The 21,044-nt window shown below is 41.2% G+C and overlaps 1 protein-coding gene across 1 annotated transcript in view; it reads right to left on the minus strand.

Moving 5' to 3' along the window:
- The window catches only part of PIR (pirin), an 80,921-nt gene that overhangs the window by 44,633 nt on the left and 15,244 nt on the right, over positions 1-21,044 (minus strand). The window contains exons 4-5 of the mRNA XM_008154926.3: positions 12,009-12,092; positions 9,695-9,901 (exon numbers count right to left, since the gene is read on the minus strand). Of these exons, the coding sequence (XP_008153148.1) occupies positions 9,695-9,901; positions 12,009-12,092 (291 nt within the window). The remainder of the gene's footprint in view (positions 1-9,694; positions 9,902-12,008; positions 12,093-21,044) is intronic.

Below are 21,044 nucleotides of genomic sequence, written 5' to 3' on the forward strand. Positions count from 1 at the left end.
ATCCCAAGAATTTGTGCTGCAGTCAAAATAAAGTAGTGTTTACAGCTATCAACAGCATAGCTTTATACAATATATATGCCAATACAGTTCTTTAAAATACTGACATCTATCTCATGTATATCCACAAGGGCTCAGCTTTTAATGCAACATGCAAGAGCCACTGAAGCTCCCTGAAGCTGTCTTGTATATTTCACTGTGGCTAGAGAACATGTATGTAATGTGTTCCAGGGGAAAGACTTATTATATCCAAAAAGTATAAGCCTTGACAGCCAAAGAAGTGATTACACTGATATGCAAAGTGGTCACTCATCTTTATTGAAGGTGACAACTTGTTCATTTTTTTTTATAGCTTTCATTATCCTTTTAGTCAAAATTTCCTTGCTAATTTTCAATCCCAATTACTAGAGCCAATGATGTATGAATGGCACAGATGTAACTTCTGGTTTAAAAGTGCACCTATCCCTTCATTTACTGGCAAAGTAGGGCTTGTCAACACCATTGGAATGTACTTCCTAGGTGATTAGGTCAGCAGGGACATCTTGAAGGAATAAGAACATCTGGCACCCTTTGTACACACCAAGAATGGTATTTCTGGGATGAGGGGGCTGCCCTGGGCAAGAGCAAGCTTTTGTACAGCTGATCTGATCAGATGCTGACCACTGTTTATTTTAGCATTCCTAACTGCAAATGAAGTGCCAACTATGGCTGCCTACCACAGGAAACGTCTTTGAAGTGCTTGGTGCATTTCTTTGTTGTCCTCTGACTTACAGCAAGGCTAACAGACCTAATTGTGCCTATTCTCAACACTGAATCAGAACCAAGTTTTGCACTTGTCTGTGGAATGATACCAATCATCTGCTTGGGCTACTTGGTCTGTGTTGGGCAGGTCCTATACAATGAATTGCTTTGTAAAATTCAAGATGAGACAGGACGGCACACAGCACCCCTCCCTACCCTAACCACAAACCATGCTATGGAAAACCCTGGGAGAGAGAGATACAGGACTATACATACAACTAAAGTCAGCATTAGGCAAAATCCAGGAATAGACAAACTTGGGTCTTGGATTTCCCTCCAGCCCAATATTTTGCATCATTTCCCTTTTCCTTGTCATAACTCCACCAAGTCTGGTTGCCTATGCAGCACCCCATCCCATCACAATCCCCACACACTTATTACACTCCTACTATCCAAGCCACTCGGGGGTGGTGGGTGGGGGGTGCCTTAGCCCAGCCTACTCCCTTTTGCAGCCCAGGAGCCCTGGGGGATATCTGACTGAGAGGCTCCTGCCACTGCCTCTGTGCTCGCCAGCCATCATCCTGGCTTCTGGCTGAGTGGCACTCCCCCTGTGGGAGCGCATTGACCACCAGGGGGCAGCTCCTGCATTGAGCATCTGCCCCTTGGTGGTCAGTGCGTATCATAGCAACTGGTTGTTCCACCGTTCGGTCAATTTGCATATTACCCTTTTATTATATAGGATTATTATATAGGATTGTAAGACATGACTTCTGCCCCATCTCTTTTCTTTCCCTCCCTCCATCCACACAAGCAAAATCAATTCTCCCTCCTCCAGATTACCATGCAAGTTTTACATACTGCTATTTTAGGATTTCTTGTATCACATTATAATGCTAATGTTTACCAGTTTCTCTCCCCTGCTAGACTGTAATTTTATTTGATGACAATGGTTGTATCTCATTCATATATCTCTAGGGCACTGCATGATATGCACACAGCAGGTGCCTAATGATTGAATGAACAGAGCTCATAGAGAATTGGGGACACATGAATTAAATAACTGCCACTCCAAAAACCTCATGTGTGGTTGACAGATGGCTGTGTGGATCTAGGGCAGCTAAGAAGGCTTCACTGAAGAGAGGGGACGTACGTTGGACTTTGGTGAATAGTGGCAAAGAGAAGGAGATGGTGAAATCAACTCCACATTTCTACTTTGCACTTGATAATATCCCTTCCCCTCAAATGCTCTGTTTCCCCTTTGCTCTATGTCAAAGGGAGCCCAGAAGGCTCTCTGCCTTATGCTGGAATTCTCTCCCTACATTCGCCCATTAAAATACATTTATTCAATGTCTCAAAAAGAAATTTCAGCCAGAATCCATTGGGTGATTTTGACTCTCTTTGGTGGGACTTTTTTTTAGAATTCCTCATAACATCTAATTAAACATGGACCAAAAAAGAAAAATCAATGTAAATAAAAACCAGAAGAACATGAAATTGTTATCAGAAACATAAAATTGCATTGTTTAAAATCTTGGATTTCTAAAATGATCAAACATACTAGTTCTCTAGAAACTACCTTATAGAGATAATGGACATCTATTTTTTAAATGTCCATTCAATGTTAAATGTAACAGTATTTTTCTTAGCCTTTTTCTTTTGCATTTGTACCTATTTTTCTTACACTGAAAATTTTGATTCCTAAAAATATAACAAATTTACTCATTTGTTTGATTTTAAAACTGTTTTAAAATTGTAATGCTGCCCTGGTTGATTTTGTTCAGTGGTTAGAGCATCAGCCCACACACTGAAGGGTCTCAGGTTTGATTCCCAGTCAAGGGAACGTACCTGGGTTGCCCCTGATTGGGGCCAGTGCGGGAGGCAATATCAATGCATCAATGCCTCTCTCTCTCTCTCTCTCTCTCTCTCTCTCTCTCTCTCTCTCCTTCCACTCTCTCTAAAAAATCCATGGAAAAATATCCTCAAGTGGCCCTATCCCGGTTTGGCTCAGTGAATAGAGCATCGGACTGTGGACTGAAGGGTCCTGGGTTTGATTCCAGTCAAGGGCAGCTACATGGTTGCAGGTTCCTCCCTGGCCTGGGCCCTGGTCAGGGTTCGTGCAGGAGGCAACCAATCAATGAGTTTCTCTCACATCAATGTTTCACTCTGTCTTTCCCTCTCTTTTCCACTCTCCCTAAAAATCAGTGAAAAAATATCCTCAGGTGAGGAATATATATCCTATATAATAAAAGGGTAATATACAAATTGACCCTAATGGCAGAATGACCAGAATGATCACTGGACCAGTCACTATGAGGTGCACTGACCACCTCTTGGTCCCTTTCCCCAACCAGCAGGCTCCGATTGTCTGATGGCCACCCATGGCGGGGGCAGGGCCGGCGAGCGGGTGGGAACAGCTGACCTCTCGGCCCCTTCCCCCAGCTGTCAGGCACCGATCACCCAATGGCAAACGGGGATACAGGGGTGGGTGGCGGCAGGGGACAAGGCCGGCTGTGGGCAGGTGAGGAAGATGGCCCTGATCGCAGGCCAGGCCTAGGGACCATACCGTGCACAAATTTCATGCACTGGGCCTCTAGTGTGTACACACACACACACACACACACACACGAGGCCTGATGCATGAAATTCATGCAAGAGTAGGGATTCCTTCCCCCAGCTACCGTCAACAGCTTCCCTCTGGCACCCGGGACCCGGGCTTCCCTCGTAGCCCTGGTTTTGTCTGGAAGGATGTCCTGTCTAATTAGCACATTACGCTTTTAATACACACACACACACACACACACACACACACACACACACACACACACATGCACACACACATATACTCAAGTGAGGATCAAGAAACAAAATAAAAATTAAATAAAATTGTAATGCCAATATGAACAATAACAATAAACTAACAAACAGCTGTCAGAGGGGAGGGGGGTTGTGGGGTTGGGTGAAGAAGGTGAAAGGATTAAGCAAAAAACAAACTCATAGACACAGACAACAGCATGGTGATTACCAGAGGCAAAGGGGGTGGGGGGAGGTAGAAGAGGGTAAAGAGGGCTAAATGGTGATGGAAGGAGACTTGACTTTGGGGTGGTGAACACACAATACAGTATACAGATGATGTACTATAGAACTGTACCCCTGAAACCTATATAATTTTAATAACCAATGTCACCCCAATAAACTCAATTTAAAAAAAACTATGAAGTTCAAAAGTTTGTGCTGTTCTTTTTGTCTTTAGTATATTTCCCACTAAAAATGTACACTCAGAGAACTATGTTTAAAAGCCCTTAAAATAAATATTTTCTCTGTGTGGTAATGTTGTTGATATCTTTAACACAAATGTTAGGTTCTTCATTTGTTTCCACTTGTTTTTCATTTTAATTTTTTCTGTTCTGATTTAACTTGATGTTTTAAATATGTGTTTACATTTTTCAAATTAAAAAGAAAAGACATACTGAGAGAAGTCTCAGGTCCATCATTACCCAACCCCTCAGCCCAAAGGGAATGTTTTTAGAATCTCCAGTTTTTAAGTCTATCACAGAGCACTCTGACTTATAAATAAAATAAATTAACAGAGAGGTCTTTGGAAGGCAGAACTCCTTTCTGAGCAAGGGTTGTTTTCCCTCTGCGAGCTCTGGGGGACAGCTGGAGCCTGTTATCACAAGCTCCCTGTCACAAACCCACTGCCTCCAACGCAATCTCTGCCATTAGGAGAATATCTATCTTTTTTTTTTTTTAACTAGATCCATGAACTTGCTGGAGTACTTCAAAGGCAAAAAGAGAGAAAAAAAAAGTGTGCCTGTGCTACCTGTTTTCCTGATTTAATAGTTTTTAAAATGCTATTTTTGAGAGTTATTCTTTCGAGCTCTCCCCATATCACAAAGTGAACAGAAGCCAACTCGGAAAGGCAGGTGACAGGAAGAGCTGAGAATTTGGGGACAACTGCAAAGTTAGCAAGGACTATTTAAAATGTGCAACATACATTCAAAGAATCCAAATTTCCCCTGAAATAGAGAAATAGGTACAATGCAAAAATGTTCTACGTTTACTCTCTAGTATTATGATTGTCAAAACCCCACTGCTGCTTGGACATGCTATAAAAGTATTTCCCTGAAAGCTACACAAACTGTAACTTTTAAATCCAAGTAAGGTAGAAGGAATACTGACAAATTGTAGATTGGTAATAAAGTGTTTCAAATGAAAGCAAAAGCTGGGAAATGTGGTTTTCTCTCTGGTTTCTCAGCTGTCCAGCTTCTCTCTACTTTCTCGGGTGTTTCTCTCCAGTTCGGGTCTAGGACAGTGTGTGTGTGTGCGTGTTTCGGCATGTGTGGACGCCAATGGCCTGCCACAGCCCGAAGACTCTATCAGCTATCTGAGTCAGAGGTGACAATCACAGACTTGGTTATACATTTCCTACCAACCCACAACCAACACAGGCTGGGAGAGAATTGCCAAAGGGACACAGGGTCTTCCAATGCCTGCTGGAGCTAAACCAGGGTAAAGAACAGATATATCCAGCAGGGATGCATTGAAAGCTGGTATGTGTTCCCCTACTTGCGATCTAGCATGCCCTGAAAGCCCACAGTAAAGATGCTAAAGCAGGCAAGATGCCTTCCCTGTACCCCCAAAGAGAACCACGAGCCCCAAATCTCTGCTCCTCATTGTTGCCACTGTTTCAATGTAAGAAACCTGCAGGAAACAGTTTGGGTCTTGAAAAACAGCCTAGTATTCACTTTTCAAGAAAAAAAAAATCTATCTGGTTTTTATTTCCCTACTTTCTAATCCCTTAAATAGTTTATTTTATTTTAAAATATAGTTTAGCTTATTTTATTGTTCTCTCAACTCTTTAGTTAGCTCATATTAAGCTTATTACAGTAATTCTTAATCCCTATATTGTCTTATCTTCTTACTACTTTGCCCACATGTCTCGCATTCCAGCATTCATTTACATTTTAATGATTTCACTTATGGACCCAGAAAATATTTCTTGATTGTCTTGTATGTATCAGGCATTGATTCGGGCCCTGGAGACACCATGGTAACAAGATCTGAGTGAATTACATGAGGCTGTTTTGGAAAATGCATGTTTAAATGTTTGGTTATCATCCAATACATGCATGTACAGTCTGTCCTTCAGAAGGAAGATTCTTTTGTTACATCTGTAGGGCACACGAACACTATACAGTTTTTGCAAAGAAGTATCTTTCTACGTTTTGTACACATATTAACCAATTTAATCCTCCCAATGATCCTCTGGGTCAGTATAAGCACCTCCATTTTCAGATGAGTACCCTGAGGCCCAGCAAGCGTAATTGACTTCTTTAACGTTAGTCAGTGGTGGTGTTGGCCTTGACCCAGGCAGTCTGGCTCTGGATTGCTTTTTTCTGACCCCACTGGGGCTGAGGCCCCCTTAAGGTTTTCTTCTGACATAATGGAATTTAAAACAGCAGGAGGCAAGTAGAGGCGTTTGCTGGAAAAAGAATCATGTTCCAGAGAAAACTGGCAGTAAATATTGCTGATTGGCTGCCTGATAAGGATGGAATGGGGTTTGGAGGATTTCATACTCTCATGAAATAAACATGTGATTTTGACCTTCCAGAAGTGACAGAAACTATTCTAAGTATCCCATCTTTATCTCTCTCCCCCACCCCTTTCAGCCTTCACTTTAGACTGCTCTTCTGGCAGAATCTTGCTCAAAATTGGCTGTGGATTTCCCAAGGGTTGAGACACATACAAACTGAGGAACAGGGACACATCTGTCTTGGGACTAGCAAAAGGACAGCTGAGTTGCTTGCAAAAGCTAAATAGTATCTTGCACAAAACCCCCTAGCCTTTTTTGTGGGTGTAGGGACTGAAGTCCAGAAAGGTTAAATAAGATTTGCCAAAAACCACAGAGATGAACCCTAAAATCTTCTATAGGATCGTAATCAAACTGGTCCTAGTGATGAGTAAGCCCCCTGTCTTGGATGTCATGGTCATTACACACATTACAGATAGTGGTCCCCAGACCACGGCTTCAGCATCACCTGGGAGTGGTTAGAAATGCAGACACTCAGGCCCCACCCTGACCCGCTGAATCAGAATCTGTGTTTTAACAAGGCACCCAGGTAATCATGAATTTTGAAGTTAGAGAAGTGCTGGAATGGTCACTAATTCCATTTTTCTAGATATTTTACTTGTGGGGGTGGGAGTTGCTGTTGACTCTATTTTACTTATAAGCACATCAATCTCTTGAAAAGGTATATACTCAGCCCCACCTGGTAATTTAACCTAATATTATCTTCAGTTTGTTTTATGGTACATCTAGACTTTTAAGATCCAGTCAGTCCTTGGTGAGCATAATTTAAGGTTTCAGATGGAGAAAACTATGTTTTTATGAGACCCAGAAAAAAATGGCCAATAGTCCCCTATCTTTACACTGACTCATGCTGGTGTCTTTTCCTTCAAAGCAAGTTAATTACCTTTGTCAAATCCCAGCAAGTCCCTTTAGCATAATGAGCACGCATAAATCTCAGCCCAGCTCCTACCCAAGGTAACATGAAGTAATCAAAATAATAATAGTAACAGCTACTACTTATGTGGTGCTGACAATGTGCCTGATGCTGTTTTAGTAGCTTAATGTATAAAAAACTCACTTAATCCTCTCAAGCAACCCTATTTGATCGATGAGAACACAAACACAGAGAGGTTAAGTGGCTTATCCAAAGCCACACAGTTGCTTCACAGTGGGAATTCTAATCCAGGACATCTGTCTCCAGTGTCCACGCTGGTACCCACAACAACACATTGTTTCTCAAAATTCAAATTAATACTAAACAGGGTTGGAAGAGTTCCTTATTAAAATGCCCTCATAATAAAAACCATCATTGACTTAGGAAAATGTAATTCACTTCAAGGATTCTACTCAACAAAAATAAAAAAAACTTAGAGGCCAGCAGCTATTAAGACATTATTTTACAAAGTTAAAACATTACCGTTCGCCTCTAATTCTTGGTTGTGACTGCAAGACTATGCAGTCTGCTGCTTGCAAGTGCTTTAAGTGTCCTTGTGCCTGTAATTGGAACCAGCTCTGACATTAAAATGGCATTGTGTTTTCTATAGATGAAAAGCAGTTGTGCATTCAGAGGATTTGTGATATTGTTGGCTTTGCTTGCCTATTAAATCAGTGGTCTCATTTCTCTTTTTAGCTGCAGATAGTTCAACACTGTTTGTAAAGGAAATGTTAAGGACAATTCCACAAAGTCTTGTGCTCTGGTTGAAGTGGAGACGGAGGTATCTCCCGACATGTCCCTAGAACATTAGAGTCCTGGAAACACGGAGTGAGAAACCCCATAGGAAACAGAGGATGCAGCTTCTCATGTGCATGAATTAAGCTCTCCTTAGGCCTCTCTGACTGACTCCACACACAGCTATGTCCTTTGCCTTATACCAGAAAGACCCCACAGTATCTGAATTGTCCTCTGTGGCACTGAAGGGAAGGAAACTCTCACCATACCGCTGGAAAGGGCACTGCCCAATGCTTGATGAAACAGAAATGAGTCACAGAAACACAATGAAGGGTCATTTTCCCAACTGCAAAGTACACATAGAGAGCAGGCAGATAGATTTGCTTACTAGGGAGCATAGTTTGATTCTTTTTCCTTCCGTTACTTCTGTTTGCACTGGAAACACAAAGCAAAATAATGCACATGCCCAGGCGTGGCACAGGTAAGGAACTGTGGTTATAGTGTAGGAAATACAAAATCTGTAAGTCCCAACCAAAAATCATGAACATCCTATTACCCATGAAATGCACCCCACTGAGTGGTTGGCTAGAAGCCACTGCCAAGCCATTGTCCCTGTGAGTGTATCTAAACAAAATTTAAGTTTATATAAATTAGTGTATAAAGTAGTTTGAAGTGCTGGCTGCCCACAGGGAGAATGGCAAAGTGGTTCCTAATTTCCTGATGCTCTCAACTCCTGTTGGCATGTGTGAAACTTGGTGTCAGGGCCCCTATCAGGTCCCCTGAGATCCCATTTCTGTACCCCCCACCCCAAACTCAATGGCCATGAGTAACGACTTGGAGTAAGACAGCATGAAAGCCCAGCTGCCTAGCACTGGGGTGGATCAGGACAACTTGGAGGTGGACTGATCGTTGAGTTCCCATCCTCTTTGGGACTTTACCTAAGATGATACCCTTGCTTGGCTCATGCCCTTCCTATCCTGGTTCCTTTTACTGTCCCCCAGGGGAACTTCCTTGAAAATCAGTTACACATGAATTCTCATCTTGGGTTTGCTTCTGGGAAACCCTACCTAAGAGACCACTCTATGCAGCTAACTCTGCAGCTGGCTGCTACTTCAAACTTGGCCTCCCCAGCAGCAGTTCTCATGTGCAATTGACATAGTACCTAGCATACCCTTTTCCTACCACAAATCTGTCCATAATCTTTAGCCTCAATTGATCTTACATGACGAAAATGGTGGGAACCTAAGCTGAAATATTATAGTCTTAGTTGAGGAGAATGTACAGGGTAAAACAAGTATGGAATAAATGTTCAAATTAATTTTAAAATAAACCTTCAGGGAGTGGAGTTGGTTTTGGTTTTTGTTTGTTTCTTAGTATTGGTGATCTTGTAGTTCCAAGGGGCTATAAAATTGCACAATAAACTAAAGGAAAGATATTAAATCTGCACACATATTAAGATATACCTTAAAATTGCTTTTTGACCACATTTTTAATATGAACTTGTTTTCTTATAATTTTTCTAACTCTCTGGGTTTGCATGTGGCAAAAAATTCTGGGTCCCCTTAGGTTCCACTTATTTTGACACCTCTGAAGCAAGTCCATCCCATGAACTGTGGCACATGAACTGTGATAAACCCAATGACAACTGACAATCGGATGGGGCCAGCCTATGTCACTGTGCAACTCAGTTTTCCCAAACACACAGCAGCCTGGCTTACCTTTACTCCCAGGGCTTCTCCAGAGATGACAGCAACTGTCACACCATCCTTACTGGGTTTAGGAATTTCTTTACTTTTCAGCTCCTGGTACTGAGGCTCTACCATCTTCTCTGAGCTCCTCAAATTAACCCATAGTTGTAGGCCATGGGCTGGCTCCTCTGAGCATGGCATCTCGGCGTGAAGAATGCCTCGGCCTGCAGTCATCCACTGAAAATACCAGACCAACAAGAAGGAAATGTAACCCAGACTCGAATAAGTCTGCAGGTAGGACCATTATGACACAGTAACTAAGTGAGGTACCTTACAAGTGCTTCTTTTATAGTCCTGGGCCTTGTGAGGAATAAGAAAACAATGACAACTGCTGGAATATTTTCTAGTTTTCCCAATGTATTCATGCTTCATATTTGAAATCAAAGCATCAGATCTGAAATTCATACAAATAGAAGGAGTCTCTCTTTCATATCCTGAGTCTTCAGTTGAGCACTGAGATGGGGAGATGCAGGCAGACAGTATATTGGGAAGTGCTCTTGGGAGCATCTTAAGAAAAAAAAAAGCATGACTGGGCAGGGGGAGAAGCCAGTCAGTAATACAGTTACAACAAAGGCCTTAGCCAATCTAACAGGGAGGTCTAAGTTGGATAAACCTTCAGAATTGTCCCAAATTAAGACGAGGTAGCCAGGTTTTTGTATCCCCACATCAGCAGACCAAGGATTGTGTGCCAACCCCCCAGTAGGGAGCACAACCTTGGAAGAGGCAGTTCCTGCTGCAGAGGGCAGTGCCCAGGGTGGGATGCAGCTGTGAGCCATCAGCAGCCAATATTCGCAGCAGCTGGAGAATGGATAAGTGCAAGGGCCTAAAGATACATGTGCAGGCCCCACAGTATCCACTATACCAGTGGTCGGCAAACCGCGGCTCGTGAGCCACATGCGGCTCTTTGGCCCCTTGAGTGTTCTAACGCCACTTCTTCAAAATAGACTGGCCCAGGCCGAAAACCGACTTCTGCGCATGGGCCACGAAGTTTCAATCGCACTGTATGTGCGTGCCCGCATGTGGTATTTTGTGGAAGAGCCACACTCCAGGGGCCAAAGAGCTGCATGTGGCTCGCGAGCCATGGTTTGCCGACCACTGCACTATACCATGGATGGGTGACTTGAGTCTGTTTACTCAATTCCAGTAACGGAGCCCTCACTACTTGGAGAAAACAGTCATTGTCTCCACTGTTATGCAGATTCTTCAAGCATTCATTTATTTCTTTATTAAGAGCTTATTAGGGAAGAAGAATGGAACATGATAGATTTCCTGCCTGTCTTAGCTTGGGTTCTCCCACAGAAGATCCTGAGACAAAGACTTCAGTGCTGGTAGTTTATTTGGAAAGTGACGCAGAAAGCACAAGCAGGGAAGAGCGAGCTAGGCAAGGGAGAAAGCCAAAAAGGGGAGCTAAAGAGCAGGTTATATCTGTGGGTACCTGGAGCTTAACCCCACTGGGATCCACACAGACATATTTTATAATTGTTGCAGGGAGGGCAGAAGAATCACCACTTCCCTGGTCAGGGCACAACCAGTCATCACATAGACTTTTCAAGGCCATCTCCACTTTATATTCTGCTCCAGTGAAAGGTTACTGTTAACTTTTGGCCACAACTCTATCCTTTTGTGTGTTTTTTTCCTTCAAATTCCATGTTCATTAAAACACCATGAGTCAAATATTTGCAGTTATTAATCTGCCAAAGATGTAAATGATCCCAGAAAGTAGCTGATACAGAGTCGAGACTTACGAAACTTGCAAAGATTACCCAAGCATTTCCTAGAGATTTTAAATTCTAATACATATCAGACAAGACTAGGATGGTGTTAGGGTTTGGGTCATTGTCTTAAGTGACAACACCTACCCCTTCAAATGAGCTAGAGATAAAGTAATAAACTATTTCAAATACAGCAGAAAGGTCTATAAAGATGAGGACTGAAACTGGAATGCCGAATTTGGCAATTGGGACATTATGAGTGACCATAACCTGAACAGCTTCACGAAATGTGGGGATTGCTGAGAGGTTGATGCTGATTTCAGTGAGTGAAGAATGAAATGGAAGATAAGGGAAGTTGAGACAGACACTCTTGATTACGCTTTTGAGAAATGTAAGGAAGAGAGAGACTACGTGGGAATTAAAAAGTGATTGAGGGAATCAAGAAAAGTGTGAAAGAGGAATACAAGAGACCTGTGCAAATTCCCAGGTGTGAATGTACAGGCAGTTGGCAGATCAAGCATGCACACCCAATGACTAGTAAACGATCAGCAATTCCTTGTCCTTAGCCATACCTGCAGGTCTCCTGGGTTCAACTGACCAACGTGTCCACAGAAGTCTTCATGAGCCATGCTGCCCCCTTCTAGGAGGTAAGATACCTTTCAAAAACAAGCAGAAGAAAAAGTAGGTGTTGGATAGCTGTGAATAGTTGTTTACTTTTCCCACAGAAAATAGGTTGAAGAGTGTTTCAGGAGTAATTAAGATAGTAAGGAGGGCCAGCTGAGGGAACGAATCTCAGTGAAAGGGCCATGCTAGCCCACACAACGTCTTTGAGATAATTACATATAGGAGCCACTTCCTTCCAGCAGAGACAGGCCTGGGCATGTCAGAGCTCACAGCCCAATGAGAGGAGCCCGCCCCCACTTAACCCCTTAGTCCCATAGGCCATCGCCCTGCCATGGTGGGTCCTGGAGCTCAGGGTGTAAGAGAAGCAGTTCCTGTTGAAACAACAGGGGCCCAGTGACCAATGCCACATCCACCAAGGTATGCGGGATGACAGACCTAAAAGCTAACTTGAGAACACTAAAGGAAATGTATTTCTGAAACCAGGCACATAAACTCACTAAGTACTCAATAAACATTTGTAAAATATGTGAAATGAATTCATATGAACTAAAGTCAACTTTTCCAGAGGCAGGTCCATACTAAATCTAAAAGTGAAAAGAAATCCTGGGTGGTTCAGCAGAGTAGTCACTAATCATGGTTGCCATTTTTTGATATTTCCATTCCCGTGGAGGGTACTCCTTTAACATTAACACTCCTAGGCTCTTACTGTACTTCACCACCCCTGGGAAGGAAACAACTTAATCTGACTGGTGGATGTGAAAGCAGAAATTTCTTGCATAGCTGAAGCCCCGCTCCTCTCCTTCCCACAGAAAGCAAGTGCCCTCTTTTACTCTCTGTCTCTGTGAGAAGGGCCAAGCCTGATGGTGGTGGCCTGCAGGAATCCAGCACAGCCAATGATATCTGAATAAAGTCTGTTTGTTTCAGGTTCAGTATTCAGAAGCCCAATTGCCTGCAGATATAAGCCACATTCTCCAATCTCAGCTTTATCAGAAATAAAGGTATATTTTTGTCTGCCATCTTTCTTACTCTTTTATCTTCTCAACTGGTTCAGAATTTGGGCTAGGAAAACAGGCATTGTTTATTATGCCTTCTCATACGTCAAACTAAGGTCAATGAAAGACCTGATACCATTGTCCTGTTGAAACCTTATATTGTACCCTATGATAATCCCACCTCTTCTTCAGCTAACTATTGGGTGCCAGTTCCTGAAACTAAATGTTTATAGAGCACTTACTACAGTGCAAATCAGAGCTAGCTGACATATGGACTCTCCATGTGTCATCTTGCAGAGCAATGTCATTAAGTGTACAGTGTACAGAATGGCTTAGTAGCAACTTTTACCCAAGCATGTGACTACAGAAATTGAAGGTTCTAGATTGTGATGGTTAATTTTATGTGCCAACTTCACTGGGCTAAGGGATGCCAAGATAGCTGGTGAAACCTTATTTCTGGGGGTATCTGTGAAGGTATTTCTGGAAGAAATGAGCATTTGAGTCCATAGACTAAAGAAGATAGCCCTCACCAATGCAGGGGGATGGTACATCACCCAATCCATTGAGGGTCCAAACAGAACAAAAAGGTGAAGGAAAAGCCAGTTCTTGCTCTCTCTTCTTTAGATAGAACATCTATCTTCTCCTGCCCTTAGATCAGAGCTCCTAGTTCTCATCCTTCAGACTCTGGGACTTATACCAGTAGCAAACCCCCACTCCAGTTCTCAGACCTTGGACCTTGGACCTTGAACTGAATTACTATATCACCAGTTTTCCTGGTTTTCCAGCTTGTAGACACCAGATTGTGAGACTTCTTCACCTCCATAACCATGTGAAGCAATTCCTATAATAAAATCCTCTTTGTATCTATCTCTATATATCTTACTGGTTCTGTTTTCTGGAGAACCCTGACCAGATTTTAAGTCTTAACTCCCCACCTGGGAACTTAGTATAGCAATGGAAACAGTGCAACATTGGCTCAGAAATAGAAGAGACCCATTTCCATTTGTATGGAAAATTAATAAATGATGACAGTCATTTCAAATCAGTGGGGCAAGGATCCATTTTCCAATAAACAGTATTGGAACAAGTGACTGACCATATGAAAGAAGGGAGTAAGCTCCCACTATACACAGAAACATGTTCCAAATGGATGAAGGATTTAAATGTTAAAAAAAATACACTTCTAAGATTTAAATCTAAGGAGACAAGGATATAAAATGTACATACAAATCGATAATTGAAATTTTTATTGTAACAAAAAGGCAGGAACAATCTGGATGATGGGTTAATAGAATACACTTAGCTAAATTATGGCATAGCTATACAAGGGAATATGCAACTGTTAGAATATTTATATATGTAATATAAATCTCTATTTACTGGCACAGAAAATGACATATTATTTCATCAAAAAAGCAGGTTACAGAACAGTAATTTTATTTAAAGGGTTCATATACAATGATCCATGCAAATGGGTTTATTTAAGTAACATTGGATCCAGTTATGTCAGGATATGCATGGAGATGCTCTTACCAAAGGGCATCATTCACCTGTGCACATTAAAGCCCAATCAAACTTGAACAGGAGTTCTCTGCAAAGAAACTAAAGTTTTATTTAAGGAAATGATGCCAAACCTGGAGTCACAGAGGTGAACTGTTATCTAAGACCTGGCTCCCCGTGGCTTCCAGGGGATGGGTTATATAGAGGAGAAATCATTAATCACAGTAACTACGGGAGTTAGGGTCGTGGTCTCTATTGATTGATTGTTGCTAGGATAGGGGTAGCTGATCATTGTAGCTGGTCCTGATGTCAGCCATGGCGTTGCTCTATCTGGTTTCTCAAGGGTGTGGTCACCCAAGGGATCTTTCTGCTTTTCTGGGCCTGGAGCTGAAACACAACTGAGGCCTAGATGACATATTTAGTTTGACCAAAGACCTGTCTCTACGGTCAACAGACCTAGCCTTTATTCCTAAGATTAATTGATGCTGACCAGAATCTCATTGTCCTGAGGACTTAGTGAACATGCAACAGAGAAGAAGGAGGTGAATCAGGGTGCTCCTAGGCTGGACAAGGCCAGTTTAAATCAAAAGGAGAAAAGGTCAGATTAAAGAAATGAAGTTTCCGTGTGGTTACAAAGCCTGGGTGGACACACAGCAAAATGTGAACTGTGGTCATCTCCAGATGGTGGAATTGCATCTACATGTTGTGACCTTTCCACTTACAGTTTGGGTGTTCTGTACTTTTGTACAACAAAAACAAGTCATTTATTTTGGGAAAATATAAAGATGCTGCTGGTAATCCGTGAATGAAAATAAGTGATATGCTTTGTTCCTTGTTTTGATGAACTAGGGCTGGGCAGGCAGGGAGACATAAGGGAAAACACTAAGAATCAGAAGAATAACTCCATGTTACATGTGAGGACAGTATAGCTAGCTCTAACTTCAATGTATTAGCAAGACAGAAGATTTGGAAATACTATAGAGGACACTCAGGCCAAAATAGGATTCAAGCACAAAGCTTGAAAATTCCAAATTTCAAAGAAGCAGCCCAACTACCAGGAGCATTGTCTAGAATTGCTTTTCTTTTCCTGTTATGCATGCATTTTTAATTAAAATAACTTCATAAAAAAAGGCAATTTTCATTGTTTTGACTGAAACTCTCTTTTAGGTTCTCAAAGGAGTCTCTTTCAAATCATATTCTTTCCATCCCAAAAGAGTTTTCAATTATCCAACTTGAGGGGCTTTCAAGTTGTTAATCATCTCAAAATATGTCAGGCAACTTTATAAAGTAAATTATGAAATTATTTCATTCAAAGATGGAAATGTACGTGGACACCAAGAGAGGTGGTGTGGTGGTGTGTGTGTGTGTGTGTGTGTGTGTGTGTGTGTGTTGTTGTTGTTGTTGGTGTTTTGTTTTTGCAAACTTTATTTTAGAAAGCAATTCCAACATTGTTTCTAAAAGATTGAGAAGCCAATTATCCCTCTTTTCCTGTAGTTTTGAGGTGGGGATTTCTACTTCTCTCTGGTAATACAAAAGTAAACCTCACTTCTCCCATCCTAAATACTATAAAATCTGAATTAGAGAAGTCTGGTCTATGAAGATTTGTTGACTCTGCGATGCCTACCTTTGACTACTTACAGCAAAAACCATACTTTTAACCTTTTGGGGGAAATCCGAAACCAAAGAAATGACTGACTCTTTGATTATCTATCTTTCAATTTATTTATTTTTGCTAAGTGCTATAAATGCTACGCTGATGCCTTAAGTCTAAATTAATGCCTGCAAATAATTTTTTTAAAATCTCAAGCAATACTTTTTGAGTTGACACAATCCAGATGATTTTTTAGGACATTGCATAATCGCAAACACCTGGAGAATTGCCATGGGCGGTTGATGGATTTGGGAGTGTTATGTTTAAACTCAAGTGTCTAATTAAGTAAGAAATGTGTAATCGGAAACAGGTGTTTTCTTAAAGGACTTGTCATGCTTCCTTGTCCTGCTCGTCCTTTCCTCCTTCTAGTCCTAAAGTTTTCATGGGTCTCTACTAAATACTTTTGCTTCCTTGTCTGTTATTTCTTTTTGTATTTTGTGTGTTTGTATTTGGAAGGAGAAGGGCACAAACCCACAACAATAAGGAAAGAAAAGTGTCACTTGCAATGTGAAATTTAGGAAAGGTATACGTCAAAGAGCTATAAATTCAGCAGAATCACAGAACAAGATATAATATACTTTGTTGTTTCTTTCTGGCTGGTATTCAGAAGGAAGAGTGTGATGACCTAATTTGATATTATAGATGCAAAGCTTATACTTTAAAGCAAAAAGTCTATGTTGTAGATAAAACTATGTTTTCTTTTAATTTCTATTTGCCCTAAAATGGTGGTTTTCCTCTTGGTAGCTGAGTAGGAAAAGGAGGGGAAAAAACACAAGTTGAGTTCATGGTTGATGAGAAAGGCCCGAATATGAGGTTCTGATGATCATATTCCTGAATCTAACTATGCAGGTGAGCTGAATTGCAGACTCCCTGAGAACCTTCCAGCTGCTTCTAAATCCCCAAAGCCAGGAATGCTCTTCCTCTTCAAACTCCACTCAGGATTCAGTCTCTCAGGGAATCTCCTCAGACAAACTCCCCATGGCTCCTTATGTAATCATCAGGCCAGCTTCTTAACGATATGACTTGTATCTTCTAAATCCAAAGTCAAGGTGTTCACGTTCATTGTTTTATTTCCACAGTTATATTGAAGGAATCTCAAGAAAATGGTTTGCCAACTTCTATGATTAGCCAAATTTCCCATATACAAAAGTGTTGTGTCTGCACCCAGGGGGAAAGTGGGTGGTTAGAAGTACTTTTGTTTAAGAGTGCCCCCTGCTGATCCTAAATGTGTGCTCAATATTTTTCTGCAATCAGATCATGTGTCTCTGTGGCAGGTTGCCATTTAGACATCAAACGATGAACCACGTTGTGGTGTAGAGGGAGGTTTTTCTGCTCAGCACAGTCTTTAGTTAAAAGCTGTCAAGGCAGACACTTTAGAATGAAGTGCCTGAATATGCTCCCTTGCACACATGGTCCCAGGCAGGTTTGGGGCTCACAGGGCTCTTACAAAGAGAGAGATGTTTAAGAGAACTATGTCAAGTCCTCTCTTGTTTTAATATTTTGTTAAAATTCCATTATAATAATATGTAATTTAATTAAGCAGATGATATCTTTCGATTGATGCATTATTATTATTATTATTATTCCCTGATTTGATTAATTATAAGGATTTAATTTCTCAGATCTTTAGTCAATGTGTTCATTGTACTTGATATTATTGGGCCACAGTCCTCAGAAATTTGGACTTCAAGAAGCAACAAAACATTTTATAATAAGGGGGTCTGAGCCCTGCCAGTGTGGCTCAGTGGTTGAGTGTCGAGCTATGAAGCAGGAGGTCACAGTTCGATTCCTGGTCAGGGCACATGCCCGGGTTGCAGGCTCGATCCTCAGTGTGGGGTGTGCAGGAGGCAGCCGATCCTTGATTCTCTCTCATCATTAATGTTTCTATCTCTCTCTCCCTCTCCCTTTCTCTCTGAAATCAATAAAAATGTCATAAGTGGAAAATTAGAAAAATGAACATAATGATCAACACTTGCCCACCTAGGAAACACTAAGAAAATGTGCAGATAAAAGACGTGAACACTAAAGAGTAGTACATTAGTCCCAGTGGAAACCCAGAACAAAGATTAATTTTGATGAATAAGAATCTGGAGGAATGGGGGATAATTCATGGAGGAGGCAAGACTCCACCTGGTCCTTAAAATATTGGAATATTGGGGGAAAGCTGGAGTGGGGTGGGGCAAAGGGGTAAATAGAAGGAGGAAAAGACTTTTTAGGTTGTAATAAAAAGTCATAAGCAATGAAAGCACAATTTTATTTATTATGTTGTTACCGCTAACAATTTTGTCTCCTTGTGGCTACAAGAAGTTAAATGATTGTCCTTAAATATCCAGGCAGCTAACCAACCTAATCCATTTTCTCATTATACTGGAAGTTCAGAGAAGTGAGAGCATTACTTTGCACTGACAGGCAGGAAAATTTGGAGCCCTCAACCATGAACCATGAAAGCATTGAGTCCCATAGTAAGTGAGTAACAGCAAGAGTATGAGGTGTTTAGTTTGGAGATCTGTATCACCTGTAGAATCTAATTTGTAATATTAATGTGTCAATGTATTAAGACAATACCAGATGTATAGAAATCAACATTGTTCGAGAAGGAGTAGAAGCATGGGAGAGTGGTGAGGCATGGGCCTGGGATCAGATGGGCCAGCCCAAGCCCGCCCTGTATGAATTGTGTGAGCTTGACAAGTCATCACTTCTCTGAGCCTCTGTTTCTTCATCTGTAAAATAGGGGCTAACAATTCCTACTTTTCAGGGTTGTTGGTGAAGCACAGAGGTAATGTACTGAAAGCATGTGTAGCTTCTCAGGAAACTGGGAGCTAATGTTACGCATGGCAAATGGCATACGGGTTTAATCCTGTAAGGTCAGGCATTTCATTTTAAGTCGATTGATGGATAACTCCAAAGCAGCTTTGCTAAAAGTGTTGAATATCTGCAAGGAGCTTTTTATCTTGTATGATCTATGTTAACTTATTGTGGACTTATTTTTAGTATCACTTAAAAAGAATTATTTTAAATTTGGTGACATCAAAGAATATTTAATAACTGGTTGATAGTCTTTATTACATTGCACCTCCAATTTGTCTACTTAACTCTAAGAATGCAGTCTCTCAGACATAAATGGTTTCTGTTTATAATCATTAATCAGGTGTGGGGAAATGGAGAAATTTGGTAAGAATTTATTTGAACTACTTTCAAAGAATATTTCAGTGAAACTGCTATTTCCTCATGTAACCTATGTTCATTGACAGACCAGGGCTTAATTCTTTGCTTGTGGGAACTGTTCACTATAGGATGTTCAGCAGCATTCCTGACCTCTACTCACTAGATGGCAGTAGCATCCTCCAGTTGGTATGACCAGAAATGTCTCCAGAAATTACCACTTATGGGCAAAACCACCTTCAGTTGAGAACCACTGACATAAGACAGTCTGAAAGCTAAAGACAGTTCTAATTTAGCATGATTGGATTAATTTGGGAGTTTCAGGATATACAATTTTGGCCATCCATTTATAAATAAAGAAAGAGTTATGCTTTCAAGGCTGTCCCTGGTAATGGCTCAACCTACAGCCTTAGAGCCCACCCACCACACACATCCAATTTCTAAGTCCAAATAAACTACTCACCATTTAAGTCTATCCCCATACTATGCCCTCCATCTTTACCCCCACTATCCAGAGAATCATATCTAACTTATTCCTTAAGATTTTACTAAATGGCTAAAATTTTCCTGAATCCCTCCCCTGCCTTTCTGTTAGAAGTGCTAGCTTCCCCTTTAGAACATGAAACTTCTTCAACTGGACATCTCTTATACCTTCTTAATCTTCTTCTAACTTTCTTGCAAAGTAGAAGTCCTCTACCTCCAGGACTCACTCACACATGCACATAAGCGCACGTGTGTGCATGTACACACACACACACACACACACACACACACACACACACACACACACAGTTTTAATTTCTGTTCAGCCAGGCTACATGTGGAAGAGGAGAAAATTGTGATTATAAATTGAGCATTCATGAAGTTTCATGGGAACCTCTCATAGTCCACAAATATTTCTTAGAGGAAGCTGCCCCTAGGTCAGTGGTTGGCAAACTGCGGCTCGCGAGCCACATGCAGCTCTTTGGTCCCTTGAGTGTGGCTCTTGCACAAAATACCACGGCCTGGGCAAGTCTATTTTGAAGAAGCGGCGTTAGAAGAAGTTTAAGTTTAAAAAATGTGGCTCTCAAAAGAAATTTCAATCGTTGTACTGTTGATATTTGGCTCTGTTGACTAATGAGTTTGCCGACCACTGGCCTGGGCCATCCTCCCCATTATGCATCGCCATATAGTGTTAGCTTATCTGGTTGACTGACATAGAACGTAAACTGGGCTGATTTTATGTGGAGGAAGCAGACCCAAGTCGAAAGCCTCAGCAGGAGTTCCTGGAGAGCAGGTGAGCATCAGGAGCTTCACGAGAACACTTTATCTTCAAATAGGTCATAAGAAGAGGGCATTTTGAAAATCTTAGTATTTTAAATAACCAATAGGCATAGGTTGAAACTCTAAAGATACAAAAAGAAAAAGAGGGAGTTAAAATGATCTCTTTCCAACTCTTCCTCATCACCCAGTATCCTTTCCTGGGAGGTGCATGACCAGTTTCTTGGGTATACTTTCAGAGAAAACTTAGGCATATCCAAGAATAAAGGCATAAGTGAAAATAACCCAAGTGTCCATCAATAGATGACCGGATAAACAAAATGTGGTATGCTCATATAATGGAGTATTATTCAGTCATAAAAAAGAAATGAAGTACTAATATAAACTACAACATGGATGAACCTTGAAAACATTATGCT

Source organism: Eptesicus fuscus, chromosome 1 (genome assembly GCF_027574615.1).
Source record: "Eptesicus fuscus isolate TK198812 chromosome 1, DD_ASM_mEF_20220401, whole genome shotgun sequence".
Taxonomy (NCBI): domain Eukaryota; kingdom Metazoa; phylum Chordata; class Mammalia; order Chiroptera; family Vespertilionidae; genus Eptesicus; species Eptesicus fuscus.